The following is a 24,479-nucleotide window of genomic DNA, read 5'->3' as shown; positions in this document are numbered from 1 at the left end:
TGTTGTGGTGGGAAAACTACCCTGTTTTTTGAGCGCACGTTTTCGCCAAGTTTAGACTTCTCAATTGTTATAATGAGATCAAGCAGGTTGACGTTGCCCCTGTTTAGTCAAAACATAACTTTGTGCAGTAATTGCCTTGAAAAGATGTTCCATTCTAACGCGTCCGTCCATACAAATTCGTTTTCATTTGGGCAAAAGATTCCGTACGGATTAAGATGGGCTAAATATACATTATCTCCTTCGCAATGAAAAAGTTAACTTTTAAAATGACCACTTCAAAATACGACCGAATTAAAACTAGCCCGCATGCAATGCCATCATGAAAACATTTAGGATACACCATAAATTTGAGAGCTTTTGAAGTTTAAAATTGAAAAGACTTCGATGTATTTTCGTCAGTTTACAATCGTTATGCATCGTGTTTGCTTAGCGCGTTTAGCGAGGCCATCCCTAATTATTAAAATTGCTCGAAATAACATTTTTACAGTCACATCACGGCGATTTTCGTCCCTGCATTTATTCATGCTTCTTTCACAAATAAAAATTCGCGCCAAGAAGACGCCTCGCATTTCATAAGATCAAACAAGATTAATTACTGTTTGTGCCTTTCATATATCAACGAACCATCCATCCTACTCTAAAAACTATTCAATATTCTTGATTGGGCGTGTTATTGCACGATTATTATTATTCAATGTTTGTATAGAAGTGTTTGTTCAAATATATTTTTACTCGAATCGCCTTTTATACACAAATTAAAGGCCCCATGCCGGCTTGGCGACCGTATTATTTTGAGACATAGAAATCCAATCTTGCCTGTGATACATCCAATTATGCAAGCATTGCAAGTAAAGATTGTATTCGGCTAAATGCAGTTTATATAATACTTTTTAAAGTAGCCCAGTTGTACATCTTTCGTTATTTTTTTACCTAAACCAGTCTAGTTGATAGTAATGATTCAAGTGATTTGAACTGAGTTTGTCCCAGATTGCACTATAGACTATAGTCGTCTATATACCGGACTAATTCAGACCACGAAATCTTAGCATATCAAAGTTTAGCATATCAAAATTAAAAATCTTCAAAACCTGTCATTATCTATAGCTACAAATTTCACTCTCGACACTAGAGATCTGATAGAGCATAAGTCCTCGGCCAGGACTTGAACTTAGTATGTCACACATTGTGTTCTTACTTTTAGCTGCGGTGTTTTGCAACGTTATTGAATCCAGATCAGTAGTTGAATCCACAAGGAACGTGCAAATTTCGATCATTTTCAGCCACAACACAAAGTAACCCCGTCGACCCCGTGAAGAAAACCGCTAATTTTCGCTGCGGCAAAATCGTTCCTCTAATTAGCCTACCCTTAATCATTTTGGCAAACAAACCGCTCGCCTTGGCAATAATAATGCCTGATTCCATTCTCCTTAAGAATCGTAAATATTGGACTATGCTTATACGATCTCCTGAACTAGGCCGATTGTCGGTTGTTCACGATGAGTTTGCCAAACAATATCTGCCTAAAAAACCTACTATACATACGCGTGTAGATACGCTGAAAGTCTTGAAATATCCATGGCAAAGAACGCGACTTTTTAACATGTAACTTTGTGCGGTTTCAAGGCTTGGCAAAATGTATCCCTATAGAACTGTGAATTTACGACAAAAGTTGAATCTATCGCAATATTTCCCTTCTAACCGCGTGTGAAATATGTCCAAAACTTCTGTCAAAAAGCGACACTCACGCTGTACAGAAAGCCTTTAAAATTATGTCGCAAAAATTGTCCTTTCAATTGTAGATTAAAAAACGATGCCTGCATTGGCAAGTATATCACTCAACTAATCGAATTTGATGGCACTCGTTCCTGTGGGGGAATTTTTTATCTTATCCGTATGTTTCTTGTTTTCCACGTCAAGTCATAGGCCATGGATGAGAGAGTATAGTCTATGGACAGTAGAGCATAATTATTTTTTTAAAACCAACAATCTTGTTGTGTTCTTTCACTTCTTTATATGTTTACATTAGTGATAATGCATAGGCTCTTGAAAGTTTGACTAAGCCTGTTTGCGGTTGATAGCGACAAAGAAACCGAGATACAGCTAATGTACTTGCCGAAAGCCGATGGGTTTACCATTATTGACTTTTTTTATAAAACAGCGATGTAATCAGTTTCCACAAAACAGTAGCTAGTAGAATATTCTCTTGTGTATGCAAAAAGGAAAACTATGATCATATGATCGTACTATCGATAAAATTGCACAAACTGCACGCAAATTGTCCATGAATGTCTCCGCGAAGATAACTATAGGAGTCGTATAGTAAAAATAGGAGCAGAAAGTCGGTTTTGACTCTTATATCTACTCCTAGCGTATGGCATCTTCTGAAGATGGCGGCCAAGAATTATAATATTCGATCATGCTTCCATGTCTCAATTTCGGCAATCAGAGAGAAATTTTCAACATTTTCGAATAATCGAAATCCCCAAAATTTCCGTGCATGTCACAATTTTAGCCGAATTGTGCATTTCACTAACAATTCTAGATGACCTTACCAAAAGATTGCATGAAAAATACTATTGTTTATTTCAATTGCTTTCTCGCTCTTCCTATTAAAACAATCAATGGTTACAATAATATAATAAAAATGTTATTCCCTAAAAGGTAGTAATTTAGCAGCGTCCCTAAAAATGAACTGTGTTGTTGTTCGCGCCGGAGAACTGTTTAGGTGACTTTAGACAAAGTTTTAAGACAGTTATCGTTTTCAAAAAAACGATTTTGACACCTTTTTTGCGAGATTCAATTTCATTCAAATGTGTAACAGCGGACTTTGATTATTGTTGGATTAATCATTTATGTAAATAGATTTAAAAATGCTATTTATTTTGCTAGTTTCCTGCGGTTTAATCCATCACAGATATATTGCTCAATTATTGACGATTGTTCGAAGAAATAAAACAATTTAGTTTGACCTTTTCTGGACTGAAAAACGCAATAAGCTAATGCAGGTATTGTTGGGCTAATTTATTTTTCCCGAAACTCATTACTTTCAGTATTTAGGTCAAACAATGTAGAATTTCTAGCCGGCACATTTTTTAGGAAAAAAGGCCAACCACTGTGTCATAATGTGTCACAATTAGGCTAATTTATTTCTTCTAAAACTTATTACTTTGGTATTTATGTCAAACAATGTAGAATTTCTAGCCGGCACAATTTTTAGGGAGAAAAGGCCAACCACTGTGTCGTCATGTGTCACAATTAGCCTAAATTGATACCTGCATTATTTGAATTATCTGATAAAATAGAAATATTCTTGTAATTTTGGATGGTGACATCAAATTATAAGTAGATTAGCTTGTGCTAGTGAAAAGCTTTCGGCCAAGGCGTTAACATTTACACGTCACGTTTATCTGATTAAACTATTTCTATGGATTAAATAAACCACAGTTATTAAACGCAGTGTAGCCTGCGTGCAGTCCCAGACTTCCAAAGGAAGAAGGAAGTCTTTGGAAGTCTAGGACTGCACGCAGGCTAACGCAGTGCGGATCTGGGGCGATGGCGATGATGGCCGAAGACCTTCTGTTTCTGTGGTGTCCCGGAAGGACCTGGGGCCAAAAATTGGGTAAATTAGCCTTTCTCACGATGACAAATATCCGCCATTTTTGGGGTACTTTCAACTTTCTCAAATGCGTTTAAACAATAATAGCAATGTAAGAAGCATTTTTAAAGACAGCTGCCCTGACAAGGTCTTGCGCTCACATTTTAAAAAAAGTACCCCAAAAATGGCGGCACGTTCGTCATCGTGAGAAAAGCTAACTGAACTGCTGTTTGTCACTGCATCGGCCAATCAGAATCGTGTATTTTTCAAGTTTATTGTACGACAGAGCTGAAGGCCTGAGTTCTAATAAGCGTGTCCCCATTGCATTGTGGGATTCGTACAAAATTCTCTTCTTTCCACGTTGTCTTTAGGTAAGATTGGCTTCAAAATTCGATGAAAAAATCCCCTTGGAAATGTCTCGTTTTCCTTTAGAATGGGAATTTTGTGTCTTGCTCTGAAAATATAGATCAAATTCTTGAGTAGAGTCGATTGATCCGCCCGTGGGAATGTTTTGATCAGTTTCAGATTGCCTTTTAAAAAATTGTGTCGGATGATATTTTTAATGTCTTGGGAGTGTAATTATATAAGTTCCCTATTAAATTATTAAATTGAGTCAAGCAAAGTGTATTTGGTAGTGCAGATATCTTTTATTCCAAGCTAACAATTTCTTCAGATTAAACCCTTTGAGTGGATAAATATTAAATAAATCTGCATAAAATTGAAGTAGACTTCGAAACAGCATGTCACCAAAGTCTGTCTTTGGCAAACTTTTGTTTCTATATGCTATTTGAATAGTAAAACACCAATTTGTACATATCAAACTCAACCAACCACATATTTATACAAAGTGTGTATTTACATCAAAAAGTATAGTTTAGTTTGATCCACAAAGTACTAGAGATCTCTCAATTATACCTATATAAAAAGAGCAAAAACTTTAAAAAATTACACTGAACATCTTGCTGTCTTTTGCAGTGATTCTTTAAACGTTTTATACGCAATCCTTTTCTAAATCAAAATGGTGAGGGAAGATAAGACAACATGGAAATCAAACTATTTCACCAAAATTATAGTAAGTTAATTGAAAGATTTGTTGACATCAATAGCAGTTTACTAAGTATCTTGATATTAGTTATCTAAGTATCACTGCAGTATTAACAATAGTTCTATGAAATTTCGTAGCAATTACTAGACGAGTACCCAAAAGTATTTATTGTTGGTGCTGATAATGTTGGGTCAAAGCAAATGCAACAGATCCGTATCTCGTTACGAGGCAAGGGTGAACTGCTGATGGGGAAGAACACAATGATGAGAAAAGCAATCCGTGGGCATCTTGAAAACAATCCTGACCTTGAGAAGTGAGTTCTTGTTGATGTAGCTTGTGCTACTGTATGAAATATTTGAAAAAGTTGTAACTTAGTAATGTCTTTACTAAGTTTCAGGCAATGCAACCCTGCTTGAAAGTTTTGCAGGCAAATTCTTGGCAAAATCTTGTGAAAGAGTTTTTCTATATAAGGGACTAAAAATATACATGTTCTGCTATACTTGTTCAAAGTCAATTCATTCTTTTTTTAGCAAATCTTAGAATTTTCAAATTTTATTTGCCTAATATTTTATATTCAGGCTACTGCCTCATATCAAGGGAAATGTTGGTTTTGTATTCACCAAGGAAGACTTAAACGAAGTTCGCGATGTCATTCGAGAGAACAAGGTTGAAGCTCCAGCCAAAGCTGGAGCAATTGCTCCAATTGATGTCAAGGTGTCTCCAGTCAACACTGGTCTTGGACCAGAGAAGACATCTTTCTTTCAAGCTCTGGCCATTCCAACCAAAATTACCAGAGGAACAATCGAAATCTTGGTAAGACAAAAAAAAATTGCCAGCAAGGTGTATAGTTAGAAAGTATATCAGTTCTTTCAGTTATAAGAAGTGTTTGTGAACTATATTTAATGTCAAATTTGTTTCATTTCAGAGCGAAGTTCATCTGATCCATAAAGATGAGAAAGTTGGGGCATCTGAAGCAACTTTACTTCAGATGTTGAAAATCTATCCGTTCTCATATGGCTTGCAAATACAACAGGGTAAGTGAAATATGTGACTGTTTCTTGAGTAAAATTGTGTTCAGTGGCACTTTTGACTAATCTCTAATGATACAAACCCTGATCTTTTTTTTAAATTTGAGTGAGAATTTATTGAAATATCTTGATTGGCTTCACTTCTGTTTAGTGTACGAGGCTGGAAGTGTTTTCTCACCTGATGTTTTGGACATCACTGAGGACGACATTATGTCCAAATTCATTCAGGTAAAATCTATTCACTGTAATATTTAATAATGATTTTTAGCAGAAAACCTTTGAATTGCCCATTTGATATTTTGTACTTCAATTTTTAGGGCATTGCTAATGTGGCGTCTGTCTCTTTGGCAATTGGATATCCAACAGTTGCTTCTGTTCCTCACTCTATTGCAAATGGATTCAAGGTAAGATTCTGAAATTAAAGTGGGGATGTACAGCCCTGTGTAATTCAAGTGTACAGCCCTGTGCAGCCTTTTCCTCCCCCTAAAACCCCACCTCTGTTGGTGGCCAACAATTCCATTTGATTTCTTCCTGTTGTAGAACGTTATTGCAGTTGCTTTGGAGACTGACATCACGTTCCCTGCAGTTGAGCAACTCAAGGCATACCTTGAAGATCCATCTGCCTTTGCGTCCGCTGCCCCGGCAGCATCTGCAGGTGGTGGTGACGCCGAGGCTGAAAAACCTGAGGAAAAGAAAGAGGAAGAAGAAGAAGAGGAAAGTGACGATGATATGGGCTTTGGATTGTTTGACTAAACATTCGCATTTGAAGCAGAAAATAAATAAAATTTGAGCAAAACAAACTGCTTGTTGTTCTATCAGTTCTAAAATGTTCTTCCTAGAGGTCTAGTGAGGATCATCTCATATTGGACCAAATGTAAAATAAATCTAAACCTTAAATCCAATAGGGCCAATGATTATACAACTCCAAACACACATATGATCACTTAAGCCTTAATCTATAAACCCCCATCATAAAACTAATTTTTTTTAATCCAAATCACAAAACAAACCATTCAATCAAAAGTTGCATGCAGGGGGGGGAAGATGACAACTTGTCTTGTCCTGCAATCGTGAACAATCAAAGTAAAAAGGTTTGTACCAATTGGTACAAAATATTTTAGAGGGAAACATGTTTTGTCTTGATCTAAAGAGATGAAGCATTCGTGTAAAATTTCTTCCTTTGTCAGGCTAGAGGCTTTTCTAAAAACCAAACCAGCGATGGCCTTAGCATCGACAAAAATTACACATGGAGTACCCTTTCTACAAAACCGTAAGTTCAATGATTTGCATGCAGGAAAGCGTTGCATATTAGATCGAAGCTAGCAGGAATTACCATTTATACAGTTTACTTTTTTCCGAACAAGAACTTCAAAATTAGGTCATCCTAACATATATTTCAATTCATTGTTCATATATTTCAATTGTATGGTGCAACAAGCCCACTATTAAAAACACATATGTATATAAAGTATATATATATAGCTAGTAAATTTCCTATTTGTTCAAATTTAAACCGTATAAGAACTTTTTTTACACAATTAGCCACATGAATTGACATCAGTGTGGACTTTCTTTTGAATAAAACTTCAAAACAAGACTATATCCTAATGTATTAATTTTGATTCATACATCCATGCATTTCAAGCCTATGGTGCAACACAATAAACAACATATGTATATAAAGATTGTGTACATGTATATAAAAGAATTGCAGTTGGAATTGGCGACAAACATCAGAGATCTTTCAGTATCATATTTATCAGCACGCAAAATTCTTAAGGTGCTGACTGATAGCGCTGCATGAACATCTTGCTGTCTGTGGCAGTCATTTTTAAACATTTTAAACAGAATTATTTTCTGATTCAAAATGGTCAGGGAAGAGAAGGCAACATGGAAATCAAAATATTTTACCAAAATTATTGTAAGTTGAGAGGTCTGTTGACATGCATAGCAATTTACCTGAGTGTCTTGATAGTAGTTACCTGTTACTGTAATATTAACAATAGTCTATTAAATTTCATAGCAATTACTGGACGAGTACCCAAAAGTATTCATTGTTAGTGCTGATAATGTTGGGTCGAAGCAAATGCAACAGATCCGTATCTCGTTACGAGGCAAGGGTGAATTGCTGATGGGAAAGAACACGATGATGAGAAAAGCAATCCGTGGGCATCTTGAAAACAACCCTGACCTTGAGAAGTGAGTAGTTTGTATTATGGGATATTTAAAAAAGGGGTAATGATGTTCCAGCTAAGTTCCACTTGTGATTGAATCTTGCCTCAACTCTAGTTTTCTGAATTCTGAGGTAATTTTTCTTTTAAAGAAATGTTCTCTTTCATGCAATATTTGTTAGGCTACTACCTCACATCAAAGAAAATGTTGGTTTTGTATTCACCAAAGAAGATTTGAAAGTAGTTCGCGATGTCATCCGAGAGAACAGGGTGAACGCACCGGCCAAAGCTGGAGCAATTGCTCCAATTGATGTCAAGGTGTCTCCAATCAACACTGGCCTTGGACCAGAGAAAACATCTTTCTTTCAAGCTTTGGCCATTCCAACCAAAATTACAAGGGGAAAGATTGAAATCTTGGTAAGACAAAAAAAAATTGGCAGCAAGGTTTATAGTTAGAAAGCTAGTATATCAGTTCTTTCAGTTCTATACAAAGTGTACGAACTGTATTTTATGTTATATATATTTAATGTTTCATTTCAGAGGGAAGTTCATCTGATCCATAAAGATGAGAAAGTTGGGGCATCTGAAGCAACTTTACTCAAGATGTTGAATATTTCTCCATTCTCATATGGTTTGCAAGTACAACAGGGTGAGTAAAAAGTGTGGCCGGGTCATACAAATCATGGTTAAGAATTATATCTGAATGAGCTTGGCGTCTGTTTAGTGTACGAGGCTGGATGTGTTTATTCACCAGATGTTTTGGACATCACTGAGGACGACATTTTGTCCAAATTCATTCAGGTAAAAATCTATTCACTGAAAAATTTAACAATGATTTTTAGCAGAAAACCCCTGAATTGCCTTTTGAAATTTTATATTTTTTATTTTTAGGGCATTGCTAATGTGGCATGTGTGTCTTTGGCGATTTGCCATCCAACAGCGGCTTCTGTTCCTCACTCTGTTGCAAATGGATTCAAGGTGAAATTATAAATTCTAGGTGGAGTTTGAGCATGTAAACATGCTATGTTGTGAGAATATTTTATCTTTAAATCAAGTTCAATGAGATTAAAAGTCACCAAGAGTTTACGAAGAGTTGATCTTTACTCTATAGCAAAATAATATCATTCATAATGTCTAGCTTGGTGCAATATTTAAAATGTAAAAACAGTATAGTCCCTTTGATGAAATCTTGGTGACCAAAATCCACATGGATGTACACCCCTACGCACCCTTCCTCCCTCTATGCACCCCTCCTCCCCCTATGCATCCCTCCTCCCCCTATGCAACTGTCCTCCCCCATGCACCCCTCCTCCCCCCATGCACCCCTCCTCCCCCCATGCACCCCTCCTCCCCTCATGCAAACCTCACCACTGTCAGTGGTTAACATTTTCATCTCATTTCTTCCTGTTGTAGAATGTTATTGCAGTTGCTTTGGAGACTGACATCATGTTCCCTGCAGTTGAACAGCTCAAGGCATATCTGAAAGATCCATCAGCTTTTGCACCCGCTCCCCCGGCAGCGTCTGCAGGCGGTAGTGATGCTGCGGATGAGACACCTGAGGAAACAGAAGAGGAAGAGGAAAGTGACGATGAAATTCCTAATATATTTTGGGACTGAAACTTCAGCAAAACAAACTGCTTGTTATCGTATTGTCCTCATAATATATTTAGCGGCTGGTGTGTTTTCTTACATACTGGATACTGGATAGCTCTATCAGTTCTAAACTGTTCTTCTTAGATATATGTCCAGTAAGAATCATCTCTTATTGATACAGTGTTACTACGGGAAGAAACCTAAACTGACTTTATTTATATTGCATAGCTCTATCAGTTCTAAACTGTTCTTTGTTGTATTGTTTCTGGTGGTTCATTTGGACCAAATGAAAAATAAATCTTAACTTAAAAAATGCCACTGCTGGATTAATCTTCCCTGGGCCAGAGGCATAAAAAAGGGCCAGTCACAGCTCACAAAAATATAAATATTTCTTAGGTGGCTGCAAACATTAAATTAAATCTGGAAACAACAACTATCTCTTGATTTTTTTTGGTGCCAGGGCAATTCCCTTTCTCTTTGCCTCTTTGTTAATCCAGCACTGCATCAAATTGCCTGGCCATAAGGTCAATGAGTGTAAAACTCGAAACACCCAGTTTATGACTTAATCCTTAATAAATAAATCTAATCTTTTTAATCCAAATCACAAAACCAACCTTTTATCAAAACTCGGGGGGGGGGACATGATTGTTCTTCAAGTCAAGTGTGAAGTTTAAAAATGGTGGACTTTATCCATATAAAAAGGTACTACAATAAAATCGACTTTTACAAATTTGTACGATATATTTTTTGAGGAAACGTGTTTCGCCTTGATCTAAAGAGATGATGAGACGTTTTGGTTACATTTTGTGTCAAATTTCTTCTCTGTTTCAGTCGTGTTTGCCTGTGTTTGGAGTTGAAATGCATTTGATATGAAAGGTTATTGATAAGTCCGTCATGTTGGGTCGCTGGAGTTGTATTAATCGTAGTCGATATCATCGCTCTTTTGTAAAGTACTTGAGCAGCTCATGGAAGTCCAGGACCGTCGTTCACAAGGAAGTTTCTGAGGCCTTGCTAAAGAACAAGCCAGTGGTAGCCTTGGAGTCAACGATTATCACACATGGAATGCCATTTCCACAGAACATCAAGTAAGTTCAATCGTTTGCATGCAGAAACAGGTCGATAGGGGACAATTAAAGCAAATGAGCAATTATAGAATACCATGCCAACCCAACTCTTAACAGTGAATGCCATATAGTCTTATAGATAAATGTACCTTGTTTTATGTTTCTTAATGCGTGAATTGGACTCCAGGAAGCAAGAATAAACACTATTTTTAAAGAACGGGGCAATTCTATACTCTTAATCCTCTAACAGATCTTTAGCATAATGCACTATTGGCAGGGTATTCTATAATTGTACTGTGAAAATATATCCTGCCCAAGTCCTGCCAATGATAGATTTTAAGATACGGTAACATTAAATAGATTTTTGGCCTAAGAAACCATGACTGATGTTAAGGACTTGTTACTGCACATAAATATCCGAACTAAACAAATGAAAATGACTACATTGGCCTTAGAAAAATTATACTGGTGTCCCAACCAGCTATGAAATTTTGTGGGAAGGATGCAATGCCAGTCACCCTGTGGTTCTCTGTCTGAGTTTTGCATCCTGATTGCTGTTTGTCTTTGATGTAGAACCGCTAGGTCTGTGATTGAAGTTATCAGACGAAATGGTGTTGTTCCTGCAACAGTTGCTGTGTTAAATGGAGAGGTTCACATTGGTTAGTATGCTTTGTCTGCATGATAGTATTATATGGTTATGCATGGTAGTATTATATGGTAGTTTGATCTGCATGGTAATATTCTAAGGTAGTCTGCATGGTAATCTATGGTGATGTTTATAGTGGTATTCTATGGTGGTCTTATGGTAATCTATAGTGAGGTTCATGGTAGGATTCTATAGTGGTCTGTATGGTAACCTACCGTGAGATTCTTAGTAGAATTCTATGCTGGAATGTCTCATACCCCAACAATCTTCTCTTCTTAAAGGTTTGACAAGAAGTGAACTGGAATATGTGGCAAAGATGGGAAAATCTGCCATTAAAACATCCAGAAGAGATATACCAGCTGTTCTCAGTAAGGTAACACACTCTTTTGATAAGAAATAGACCTTCTTATTCCTCTAGATATTACCACACTATATATCCTTCTACCTCCCCTGCCTTTTCACATTATTTTCCCTCCTTTATCCCATTATATCCCTGTCATTACCTTGTGTCCCGGCCTTTTCCTTCCCTGTCTATCCCTCCTTCCCTATCACGTCATTCCCCTTTTTACATGAAGTGCTTCAGAATTCCTACCCAAATTTCTTATGCTTCTGAAGGGTTTAGTTGGTGGTACAACCGTGTCTGGCACAATGGTTGCAGCTGCAATGGTCGGTATCCCAATCTTTGTGACCGGGGGGATAGGTGGAGTGCATTACGGGGCTGATAAAAGTAAGTGTCAATGGAACAATGAATATCAATAGGGGCAGATTAGCCAATATTAAAATTTAACTCCTCTCCCACCCCCAAAAGTAGTACCTTGTGTATTTGTGATTATGCTCTAGATTGCTATATATAATGGAGCATTAGGTATTGCAGAAATACTGAATGTTCCAGTGTGCCCCTGTAAGTAATTATTCATTTATCTGTCAATCTATTAACAATCTTGCTAAATTCCATTCAAATTTTAAGCGTTTGATGTGAGTGCAGATTTAACTGAGCTTGGTCAAACACCAGTCACAGTGATCTGTGCTGGTGTGAAATCAATACTGGACATCCCTCTAACACTGGAATATCTGGTAGGCAAGGCTAACCTTTAACTTGGCATCTTATTTTATTTTGAAAATGATATGTTTAACATAGCTCATAATAAATTTAGGAAACTCATGGTGTAACAGTTGCCACGTTTGGGGATACTCTGGATTTCCCAGCTTTCTTTACACCAAACAGTGGTCATAAGGTAGGCACTGTTAGATCATCACGGTATATCTCTCCAGGCAAAGTTTAGCCCCAATATCCACATTGTTTTACTTTCAGGTTCCTTATAATGTAAAAACACCAGAAGAAGCTGCCTCAATGATAGGTTTGTAGATCAAAATCTGCTGCGTCTTTTGAAAAATGTTTGTGAATTGATTCCTTAATGAGCTGAGCTCAAGAAATAATCATCCATATTTTTCCTTTGTAGAGTGCAATATTGAAATGGGTTTAAAAAGCGGTATGGTGATAGGTGTTCCCATCCCAGAATCGCATGCGGTCCTTGGAACCCAAATCGAGGCTGCCATTCAACAAGCCTTGCAAGACGCCAAGTATGTCACTCGATTCGACTTTATTTGTGGTATACTGCTAATAATAATCTTGTGTTTTATCTTCAAGTAAATAGTAGTTTTGTTGTTATCCTTTTCCTAAACTCAACAAGATGAAAAAACGCACGTAAACGCTTAAATATATTAAAAAGCGTGATTTGCGCATTCTAAAAGCAACATTTATTCTTTCGAATACGATAAAGTAACAGTAAACGTTCTAGAACATTCCAAAATGTATCAAAAGTATTCTAAAATGTGGCAAAGATAATTTGTTCCAAAAATGTATCAAAATGTGGGAAAAATCAATTAGAACGTTTCGCGTGTGAAAAGAACCTTTTCTTCGTGGGAAAAGAACTTCCTTGATGAAAAAGAACTTTTTTGTGGGAAAAACTTCAATTCGAGCGTTTAGCGTGCGAAAATGATTTAATATACACGTTTTAAAGAACAATAAATTGTTTTTTTATTGAAACGTTACCAGAGGCAGATAATTATTGATGTCACTAGCTATTTTCTCACCTTTCAAGTATATTTAATCGAATTTGGTTTTTCTAAAAGGATGCGCTCTTAACATTTTTCAGAACTAAAGGTGTCTCCGGAAAAGAAGTCAGCCCATTTGTTCTACAAAGAGTCAATCAACTGACAAAGGGGAAATCTCTGGAAGCCAGTATCCTTATGTCTGTATCTTAATAAGCCGTCCACAACTATATTATGAGAGTCGGCATCTGGGAAGAACAGTTTAGAAGTAGTAGTATTCTTGTGTACGTTTGCATGGTGACATCAAATAAGTTCATCAGGCCCGGGTTAACGGACGAAAGCTTTGCAGTATTAAATACTTCCGTGCTTAACCTATGTACACAAGCTAATTTAGAGGTAAGAAAAATTAGATATTTCTTTTCGTCTAATCTTAATCTTGATCATTAAGATTGTAAAAAACCTTGATCACACGCAATGTAGATATAGCGCTGATTCAGAACAACGCGCTGGTTGGCAGTCGAATAGCTTTGGAACTGAGCAAGTTGAGAGACGTCAAGACTCTTGGCCAACCTCAAACGGTAAAAATTTCAACGTTTTTGCACATAACTGGCATTGGCATTCGTGTGTGGAAGTATTTCTAGTCTCACCAGGATTTTTCTTTTATGCTTTTCAGATACCTAGTATTTCTGATGAGCTTACCCCGAAGACGGCGAAACAGCCGGTAAATATTCTTCGGAATTTTTTTGATGTTCTTAGAGGTGGGGATGAGGGTGAGGTGAGGATGGAAGGGGAAGAGGATGAATAGATTGGGGCATATATGGTGAGCGTGAGGATGACAAGGCTGATGAAAGTGAAGTGGGGATGATGAGAATGGGAACTGCGAAGGTGAATTAGGGATGACGTGGGTGAGGTAGGGATGTCGTCGTTGTAGTGAGGATCATGATTCAGGGATGACGACATTGTGCTGAGCGTGATGAGAATGAGATTTATGAGGGTGAAGTAGGGATGATAAGTGTGAACGAGAGATAAGGAAGATAACGACGTACATTGAAACTCGACTAATTAACTCATTATTCACAGGTAGTTATTGGAGGGTCGAATGTTGACTTCACAGCAAAAGCAAATTCTGAAATCACGGTACGTTTTTTAATCCATCAACTAATCGTTTGTAAACTCCACCATAGAACTAACTACATAGAACTCAACAACATGTATCCTAAATTGAATGAGTAGGTCATGTATTCAGAGCCAGACCAGACCTAGATACAGTTGAACTCAGCTTTGCTTCTATCCAAAAACATTTCGAAACTTGACCAACATTCACTCTCTTAACCACTATTCTCCCGGGCACCAACTGCTGTATTTTATGGTATTTTTATGTAGTTTCATGGTGCCACGAACGTAGGAAGAATTCAGCAAACGTTTGGTGGGGTCGGACGAAATATCGCAGGTACGAAAAGACGGAAAAGTTGACTCTAGAAACAAGGCCGTGAATCCCTTAAATCATGCGCGGAGTTCGCTTTGAATATTAGCTTGTGAGAAATCTCAATCGTGCAGTGAAATACTTGTGTTTTATATCGTACAGAGTGTATCGCTCGTGTTGGCCACTGCAAACCATTGTTGATCTCAGCCGTAGGCGGTGATGACTTGGGTGAAATGTTGTTAAGACAATTAGAGTTAGTCCGCGTGGTATGTGCTTTTGTTGTTCGTAGGATTTTCCAAACACTATCAACTAATATCCCTCCTCATCATCGCCATGTGTATCCCCATCTATCATCGCGAAACACTCCTTGTCACACTTCTATCATAAGAAACACTAATTGTACAATACTACGTTCTATCACCATTAAACCCCCATTGTCTTCATCTTCAAAGTCAACAATAGTGTCTAATATCACCATGTTACCCTCATCATCACCATTCTAGCCATAACAAACACCAGCCCAACATCATTCACTCTGCTTGCGATCATTTTTCATTCCAGTCAACCTATGGGGTTCACATCAGCAAGAACAGTAACACTGCCACCTACTCTGTTGTTTTAAACAACCAAGGTGAAGTGGTTGTCGGGATTGGTGATATGGAGGCACATGGAGAGATTACAGCTCAGCTGGTAAAAATAAAATCTCTAGGAAGAACAGTTTAAAAACTGACAGAGCTTTCCAGTATAAATAAAGTTAGTTCAGTTTAGGTTTCCTCCTGTAGTAACACTGGATCAATAAGAGATGATCGTTACTGGACCTCCAGGAAGAACAGTTTAGAACTGAAAGTTATCCAGTATAAATAAAGTTAGTTTAGTTTAGGTTTCCTCCTGTAGTAACACTGGATCAATAAGAGATGATCCTTTTACTGTTGAAGTGGTAATATTCTGAGATAAGTGTTGAAATTATAAATGTTCTGAATCTAATCTTAAGGTGTCTGCATTTGAAGAAACAATAAGCAGCGCTCCTATAGTAATAATTGATGGAAACATTGGAGAAGAGGTCATTAACTATTGTATTGGATTGTGTAAAAGACATACTATTCCTGGTGTGTATATTTTCCCCATAATTTTCAACTGCTGTTAAAAAAATTATTTGTAGAAGTATTATTTATCCTGGTTATGGATGTATTATATTTTCTCTGTGTTGCAGTGGTTTATGAGCCGACTTGTTTGATGAAAGCAAAGAAGCCTTTTGAAACAGACGCTTGGAAGGACATCACGTTCACCACACCGAACTTCGACGAACTTAAAATAATGAATAAACTCGTCCAAAGTCGCTGACACGAAGAAGTCACGAACGAATCCGAGAGTGGGCCGAACGGGCCCGATGATATGCCTGACGAGAAGTCAAGACCTTTAGAGGATGTACTTCGAGAATGCGTCGAACTTTGTAGGCCATTAATGGAACATATTTCTACAATAATTGTGACATTGGGGGAACACGGGGCGTTGGTTTGTAGGGACGTGCCTTTTGATACCCCGTTTGTAGAAGACGGGAAATTTGTGGGGGTTGGAAAAAGGAAATTGAATGGTCTGGCTTCTGCGGTATATTTCCCCGCCTACGGAAATGAGAAGGAGCAAGTGGAAGTTGTTTCTGTGAGTGGTGCTGGGGACAGGTATGAAGGGGGGGGGATCCTCTCGGAAAGAGAGGGGGTGTTCCCTTTTATTATTAAAAGGTCGTAATTTATATAAATCCCTGGGTGACCAGCATAAATAGATATACGTTTATTTCATTCTTTAGTTACTTTTTTTTAATCGTTTATTGAAATTTAAAATATCTTTTTGTATTTTTTAACTGAAATGTTTTTAACGTTGATATCAAATTTGAAATGTCTTTTTTTAGTTTAACGGGAGCATTTATTTCCAGTGCTCTGGCTGGTTATACGCCAGAGGTTTGCGTGAAAGCAGGTCTCATGGCGGCCTGGTACTCAGTCCAAGGCTCCCTGGCCGTGTCCGCGTCAGTCATCCCAGAACAATTTACTATCGACAAGATACAATTTTGGGCTCCATGGCAACCAACCACATTGGATATTGAGGGAGGCGGCTAGGACATCTAGGAGTATCAATGCAAAGTATGGATATGATGTGATAGATTCATACTGATGGGATTATATATATGTCGGTGCTCTCCTATTCAAAGGGAAATTTGACCCTGGGGTGATGTGTCCTACTTATTGAGGGAATGCAAAGACGCGAGTTTGTGCCATCAGCGCAAATGTTCGACTTTACATGAAAAAAAAACAAGAAAATTAAATACTTTTAAATGCTTTTATTACAGTACAATGTTCCAAGTCGTCATTTTTAATTTATTCACAATACCAAACACTGTAACTATGGTAATAAAATTAACGTTTATTTTAAACTTCGTGATACTTAAAGTAGAAAATTTCAAATAAAAACAACTGTTTTCAAGTCACATACCAGTTCATGACTAAACTGCGGTCAAATGTTCAATCATTAACTACATATTTACAACAACAAAACTTTAAACATCTGTGGCCGTTGTATTAAGCCCGTTTAGCTTAAACGGTGGATAAGTCAAAATCAAATAACACTCTTACAACTCTCTTGAATGAGTCAATGTGAATATTATGCACTGAATATGTAGTTTTAAACAGTATCTTTGTATTAAGGTAAAAAAAATTTAGTTTGCCTGTTAAATAAAACCACAGACTTGCTTTCTGTAACCTAATTTAGATACACATGATAATTTGATTCCGACTTTAAGTGGATGTTACTCGGAGCATCTTTTGTTGAGCTGAAAAATATAAGTATAACATCGCCTTTAAAAAAACACGCCAAAACAAGAACCAAAACAGCGAGAATTTGAAACATCTTGAGCAATGGTAGTGAAGATGTGTCTAGCAGGTGGTTGTTGATCTCGGTCTCGCGTTCGTCTTCAGTCGTCGGAGTATTTACGTCAGGCTCGGCCAGTGTTAAACCATCCAATTCCGCGATGTGTCTTGGATTCGAAAACGACGCCATATTTCCAGTCAAAATACTGTAAATTTGAACGAAATCTTTGCAGTAATCCAAACAGTCGAATCGCCTGCCACGGCTGTTGTTCCATGCTAGCATACCCATGATAGCTTTGATTCCTGGAAGAGATAGACGCATGATACCAACATATCGACACTCGCGAAACTCAATTCGTTGACCATGTTTCACTTTCTCGCATTCTGAAATAAAGTTGCCGTCTTCTAGAGTTTTTACGCGAAAAGCGTACACAACGGTATCTATTTTGACACACTGGCTGGCGTCGTAATGTGCCAAATGGTCTAGATCTGTCACCCTTGCAGTTTTCATAACATCACATTTGATTGCCAAAATCTCTGATTCTTGATCACGAAGCACTATGAAGTAAGCCCACTCATTCTGTGCTTCTTGTGAAAAGCTATAACTTTAAATACTTCTGTATTCAGACTCGTCGCTTCTCTCATTAACGATTTCCCAGATGATTTCAACTGTAGCTTCATCATAGCCAGTCAGCATTTCTTGGATACGCATTCGTTGTACATCAGATGACCGTGCCATGATATATTTCAGCGCGTTTCAAACTTTTAAGGAAACTATGTTCATATATCAATGTGCATGACGTGTCACTGCAATTAGAAATGGTAGTACTCCATTTCATCAAATAACAGTTTTCCACCAATAACGGGAAAAGTATTTTAAAATACCTCCGGTACCAAGAAATGTATCGGCATTCTGGGTACCTATATGAGCCTGTGGTGTTTTGTCAGTGGTAACATTAGCTTTCGTAACCACTTCGTTCTCGTGAAATACATACATTGAGCAGATTTCAAGCCGAGGAGCGCTTTGTTTTTCAATCCAGCCACGGTCGCAATTCGCATGGGCAGATTTTCAAAAGCAAAAAGAATCGCCCTTAGTATCGTATCGGTATAAACAAATGTTATTGGTAGGTAGCGTATCGCTCATTACTGATTTTTCGAAGAATGGCTGTCTTTAAAACGGAGAAGAGGGAATCCTGGAATCGCCGGCGAATCCCAGAAATTGAGGATTCTGAGAATATTAAAACCATGCATTACCTTCAAGATAGTGTAACGAATACTAATAAAATACTGTTCCGAAGTTTTTATTAAATCTATGATTTATACGAATTATTATATTAGACAGCATAATTTATTCATCCGACATCCTGACCTCTTCGTTGCGAGAACAAACGCTTTATCCACGGGCAATAATGGCGAACAAACAAATTCGCAAGCGACAGTTAGAGGAAAAACTAGGCCTGGCTCAAAACGATATCATCAAGAACGGCTTCGACCAACAAACGATTGACATCATTTGGGATATTGTTCATCAGAAATGCGATGGTCTCCGAGCCCATCCCTTAATTTCCCAAGACGAAGCTTCGTGGCCAGACTGGGTATTCTTTCTCGTAGTACACAACACGCACGCGGCGATTTGGGCTATCGAAGAGAAACACTTAAGTACAGTTGAAATGGTCAACCAAGATTATCTCACCCCATACGATGTGAGCGAATGTATAGGAACAAACTCTGTCATTCATCGATTTCACGTCGTAATACGGGAAGACGGCAGATATTATGTACAAAATGACGAGTTGAAATTTCATGGAAAGCAACCGGAATTTGATGTCAGTCTTTATGTGGGAACAATAAAACTTTCCCTTCGAGGCGTTCGCGTTGTAATGGCTATGATTGCGAGAGAAAACTATCTCTTGCTGCAAAGCGATTGCCTGGGTTACTGCAAAGATTTTGTGATGATGTATTTTGAGTTGATCGAAGAGGAACTTACTGAAGATCATGTGAAAGTCTTAGAAGCCTTGACAGTCACAACAAATGCATTGTCGGCCGCAAGTGAGCGAAGTGGAAGACAAAATCCGACCTCGGGTTGGTCGCTGCGGTCGCTTCTTACATCAACGTTTGTTCAAGTGTACATCGGGACAGTTCTTGGGGGAGCAACACTGTTCCTCTTGCGTCGCGTACTAAGTTAGGAAGTAGCTTACTCAATCGTCGTAACAAATATCCTTTTGTAGCTATAGTGAAGCACTTTCGAGCTTTCTAGCTTTACCAGACTATCCTAAATGAAGTGAAGTTTTGTAGACCCGGGTACATCGCACTTCTCATCGAAATCAAGGTGTTTCCTACCCCTTCTATATAAGGCTATATTCTGGGATGTTACATACGTTATGCACATGTGGCCATATCATATGAAATGATGATACGCCTGGCTTAACGTCAAACTTGAAGCTTATATTGAAATAACAAGAAATTCAAGTCAGTGCGAGGTTAGCTTAGAAACTAGAAAGTTTAGCCGGAAAGAATTGATGGGTTACAGCGAACTGATCTTTCTTAACGAAATGATCTGTGATAATATGGTGATAACAATAATAATCAGCTTTGAGCGAAAATCAAATGTAGCAATTTCAGAATTTCTCGTTCGTGAACTAAGGGCATGCACGCTTGCTTGCACAGACAAACTTCAAACAGGAAGCCTTTTGACTTTATATAGGAAGTGAATGTTATTATAGTTTCAAAACTAATCTTATTCCAAACTATTAAACTTTTTTAAAGTTAAATTAATATCGTATTGAAACAATTGTATTAAGATCTAAATAACTTGCACTGTATTTTTTCAATATTTTGATAGTGATTATAAGGAGCTGATGAATGAATGATTATTATAAACATTTAATACCAGGTTTCCTGCAGGAAGCGTAATCTTTAGTGGACCCAGGGTTTATTGGAGAGACACTGTGTCCTAGAATAACGTTTCGTCCAATTAAGGGGGCTCATCCCCTCCACTTCGCCTTTCAGTATACTGGTTCTCAAAGATCGCACAAGGACAGTGTTCGAAACTGTTTATTGAGCGATTTTAATTTGCGCACAAGTATATGACTTAATTTGTTTCTATAAATGCATGTATCCTTAATCCTTCGTTTTATTAGCTTTCACGCATCAAAATAGTGTGTCCACACTTTGTGTGTCAGTGTTAAAGGTGAATATGTTGCTGTAAGTTGAAAGTCTGTACTCTGTACGTGAAAATAATGGCCGGGATAATTGTTTGAAATAGTTTCAGTATGATAATTTCAAATGGTTTTGTCTGCGTAGATAAACTATAGATACGACACGCTTTGATTTCAATTAGTGTCATTATAGTGCTAACTTTTGCTCTGCCATTAACGAGCATCGCAGAGCCCCCCCAACTTGATAAAATTTTTGCAATACCCCATACCACTGATAGAATTTTGGGTATAATCTGAATTTAAAACAATTTAAAAATTAACAGGGACCGCGGATCGTTTTTCGTATTGCTGGGGCTCATATACAAACATTAAACAATATAACCATGCTTTGGTTATGATGTCAAATATTTTGATATGGATAACCACGCTGTTTTAATGGTCAAATGCTTGTCCTATGTAAAGTTGCAAGCATGTTTTGTGCTCATATACAAATATCAACCAATATAACCATGCTTTAGTTATGATGTCAAATATTTTGGTATGGATAACCACGCTCTTTTAATGGTCAAATGCTTGTCCTATGTAAAGTTTCCAGCATGTTTGGCGCTCATATACAAACATTAAACAATATAACCATGCTTTGGTTATGATGTCAAATATTTTGACATGGATAACCACACTGTTTCAAAGGTCAAATGCTTGTTCTATGTAAAGTTGCAACAATGTTTCGTGCTCATATACAAACATTTAATAATATAAATATAATATTCGACCATGTCTTATTCGCCTGAAAACGACTAATTCGACCATGGTCGCGTATTCGCCTGAAAACGACTAATTCGACCATGGTCGTATTCGCCTGAAAATGACTAATTTGATCATGGTCGTATTCGCCTTAAAATGACTAATACGACCATGGTAGAGTTTGCTGGAAAACGACTGATTCGACCATGGTCGAGTTCGCCGGAAAACGACTAATTCGACCATGATCGAGTTCGCTGAAAAACGACTAATTCAACCATGGTCGAGTTCGCCGGAAAACGACTAATTCGACAATGGTCGAGTTAGTCGCTTTCCGCCGAACTCGACCATGGTCGAATTAGTCGTTTTCCAGCGAACTCGACCATGGTCGAGTTAGTCGTTTTCCGGCAAACTCGACCATGGCCGAATTAGTCGTTTTCCGGCGATGTCGACCATGGTCGAGTTAGTCGTTTTCCGGCGAACTCGACCATGGTCGAGTTAGTCGTTTTCCGGCAAACTCGACCATGGTCGAATTAGTCGTTTTCCAGCGAACTCGACCATGGTCGAGTTAGTCGTTTTCAGCCGAACTCGACCATGGTCGAATTAGTCGTTTTCCGGCGAACTCGACCATGGTCGAGTTAGTCGTTTTCCGGCGAACTCGACCATGGTCGAATTAGTCGTTTTCCGGCGAACTCGACCATGGTCGAATTAGTCGTTTTCCGTGGAACTCGACCATGGCCGAGTTAGTCGTTTTCTGGCGAACTCGATCATGGCCGAGTTAGTCGTTTTCTGGCGAACTCGATCATGGCCGAATTAGTCGTTTTCCGGCGATGTCGACCATGGCCGAATTAGTCGTTTTCCGGCGATGTCGACCATGGTCGAGTTAGTCGTTTTCCGGCGAACTCGACCATGGTCGAGTTAGTCGTTTTCCGGCAAACTCGACCATGGTCGAATTAGTCGTTTTCCAGCGAACTCGACCATGGTCGAGTTAGTCGTTTTCAGCCGAACTCGACCATGGTCGAATTAGTCGTTTTCCGGCGAACTCGACCATGGTCGAGTTAGTCGTTTTCCGGCGAACTCGACCATGGTCGAATTAGTCGTTTTCCGGCGAACTCGACCATGGTCGAGTTAGTCGTTTTCCAGCGAACTCGACCATGGTCGAGTTAGTCGTTTTCCGGCGAACTCGACCATGGTCGAATTAGTCGTTTTCCAGCGAACTCGACCATGGTCGAATTAGTCGTTTTCCGGCGAACTCGACCATGGTCGAATTAGTCGTTTTCCGGCGAACTCGACCATGGTCGAGTTAGTCGTTTTCCGGCGAACTCGACCATGGTCGAGTTAGTCGTTTTCCGGCGAACTCGACCATGGTCGAGTTAGTCGTTTTCCGGCGAACTCGACCATGGTCGAGTTAGTCGTTTTCCGGCGAACTCGACCATGGTCGAGTTAGTCGTTTTCCAGCGAACTCGACCATGGTCGAGTTAGTCGTTTTCCGGCGAACTCGACCATGGTCGAATTAGTCGTTTTCCGGCGAACTCGACCATGGTCGAGTTAGTCGTTTTCCGGCGAACTCGACCATGGTCGAGTTAGTCGTTTCCAGCGAACTCGACCATGGTCGAGTTAGTCGTTTTCCGGCGAACTCGACCATGGTCGAGTTAGTCGTTTTCCGGCAAACTCGACCATGGTCGAATTAGTCGTTTTCCAGCGAACTCGACCATGGTCGAATTAGTCGTTTTCCGGCGAACTCGACCATGGTCGAATTAGTCGTTTTCCGGCGAACTCGACCATGGTCGAGTTAGTCGTTTTCCGGCGAACTCGACCATGGTCGAGTTAGTCGTTTTCCGGCGAACTCGACCATGGTCGAGTTAGTCGTTTTCCGGCGAACTCGACCATGGTCGAGTTAGTCGTTTTCCGGCGAACTCGACCATGGTCGAGTTAGTCGTTTTCCAGCGAACTCGACCATGGTCGAGTTAGTCGTTTTCCGGCGAACTCGACCATGGTCGAATTAGTCGTTTTCCGGCGAACTCGACCATGGTCGAGTTAGTCGTTTTCCGGCGAACTCGACCATGGTCGAGTTAGTCGTTTTCCAGCGAACTCGACCATGGTCGAGTTAGTCGTTTTCCGGCGAACTCGACCATGGTCGAGCTAGTCGTTTTCCGGCGAACTCGACCATGGTCGAGTTAGTCGTTTTCCGGCGAACTCGACCATGGTCGAATTAGTCGTTTTCCGGCGAACTCGACCATGGTCGAGTTAGTCGTTTTCCGTGGAACTCGATCATGGCCGAGTTAGTCGTTTTCCGGCGAACTCGACCATGGTCGAGTTAGTCGTTTTCTGGCGAACTCGACCATGGTCGAGTTAGTCGTTTTCCGGCGAACTCGACCATGGTCGAATTAGTCGTTTTCCGGCGAACTCGACCATGGTCGAGTTAGTCGTTTTCCGGCGAACTCGACCATGGTCGAGCTAGTCGTTTTCCGGCGAACTCGACCATGGTCGAGTTAGTCGTTTTCCAGCGAACTCGACCATGGTCGAGTTAGTCGTTTTCCGGCGAACTCGACCATGGTCGAGCTAGTCGTTTTCCGGCGAACTCGACCATGGTCGAGTTAGTCGTTTTCCGGCGAACTCGACCATGGTCGAATTAGTCGTTTTCCGGCGAACTCGACCATGGTCGAGTTAGTCGTTTTCCGTGGAACTCGATCATGGCCGAGTTAGTCGTTTTCCGGCGAACTCGACCATGGTCGAGTTAGTCGTTTTCTGGCGAACTCGACCATGGTCGAGTTAGTCGTTTTCCGGCGAACTCGACCATGGTCGAGCTAGTCGTTTTCCGGCAAACTCGACCATGGTCGAGTTAGTCGTTTTACGGCGAACTCGACCATGGTCGAGTTAGTCGTTTTCCGGCGAACTCGACCATGGTCGAGTTGTCGTTTTACGGCGAACTCGACCATGGTCGAATTAGTTGTTTTCCGGCGAACTCGACCATGGTCGAGTACTCGAGTTAGTCGTTTTCCGGCGAACTCGACCATGGTCGAGTTAGTCGTTTTCCGGCGAACTCGACCATGGTCGAATTAGTCGTTTTTCGGCGAACTCGACCATGGTCGAATTAGTCGTTTTCCG

The 24,479-nt window shown here is 39.3% G+C and overlaps 3 protein-coding genes across 6 annotated transcripts; all 3 read left to right on the top strand.

The window, feature by feature from the left end:
* The first annotated feature begins 4,539 nt into the window (after positions 1-4,539).
* Positions 4,540-9,604, top strand: LOC114528409 (60S acidic ribosomal protein P0-like). Of its 4 annotated transcripts, none has more exons than XM_028550028.1 (7): positions 4,540-4,667; positions 4,778-4,953; positions 5,219-5,453; positions 5,566-5,674; positions 5,820-5,896; positions 5,986-6,072; positions 9,253-9,471. In XM_028550028.1, exons 1-7 carry the CDS (start codon positions 4,614-4,616, stop codon positions 9,454-9,456), a joined length of 942 nt encoding a protein of 313 aa, XP_028405829.1. In that variant the 5' UTR covers positions 4,540-4,613; the 3' UTR covers positions 9,457-9,471. The 4 variants fall into 4 exon arrangements, with proteins under 4 accessions (XP_028405829.1, XP_028405827.1, XP_028405831.1 ...); XM_028550026.1 differs by lacking the exon at positions 9,253-9,471 and adding an exon at positions 6,209-6,475; XM_028550030.1 differs by lacking the exons at positions 4,540-4,667; positions 4,778-4,953; positions 5,219-5,453; ... (1 more) ...; positions 5,820-5,896; positions 5,986-6,072 and adding exons at positions 6,715-6,938; positions 7,692-7,867; positions 8,022-8,256; ... (1 more) ...; positions 8,564-8,640; positions 8,731-8,817 and having other exon boundaries at positions 9,253-9,604.
* Positions 9,605-10,022: 418 nt separating this feature from the next.
* LOC114528408 (pseudouridine-metabolizing bifunctional protein C1861.05-like) lies at positions 10,023-17,093 on the top strand. Its single transcript, XM_028550025.1, is given in 19 exon segments — positions 10,023-10,134; positions 10,264-10,517; positions 11,070-11,155; positions 11,424-11,515; positions 11,758-11,869; positions 12,110-12,216; positions 12,297-12,377; positions 12,455-12,500; positions 12,603-12,723; positions 13,299-13,384; positions 13,675-13,772; positions 13,868-13,915; positions 14,275-14,331; positions 14,578-14,644; positions 14,780-14,883; positions 15,179-15,307; positions 15,609-15,723; positions 15,828-16,293; positions 16,521-17,093. Coding segments are annotated over 18 exon segments (2,211 nt in total). The 5' UTR covers positions 10,023-10,134; positions 10,264-10,326; the 3' UTR covers positions 16,726-17,093.
* Positions 17,094-18,378: 1,285 nt separating this feature from the next.
* On the top strand, positions 18,379-19,920 carry LOC114528410. Its single transcript, XM_028550031.1, has one exon. It carries the CDS (start codon positions 18,882-18,884, stop codon positions 19,656-19,658), a length of 777 nt encoding a protein of 258 aa, XP_028405832.1. The 5' UTR covers positions 18,379-18,881; the 3' UTR covers positions 19,659-19,920.
* The last annotated feature ends 4,559 nt before the right edge of the window (positions 19,921-24,479 follow it).

This window comes from Dendronephthya gigantea, unplaced genomic scaffold (genome assembly GCF_004324835.1).
Source record: "Dendronephthya gigantea isolate DGI-Jeju-01 unplaced genomic scaffold, DenGig_1.0 000050F, whole genome shotgun sequence".
Lineage (NCBI taxonomy): Eukaryota > Metazoa > Cnidaria > Anthozoa > Malacalcyonacea > Nephtheidae > Dendronephthya > Dendronephthya gigantea.
This window is presented reverse-complemented; position numbering and strand designations above follow the sequence as displayed.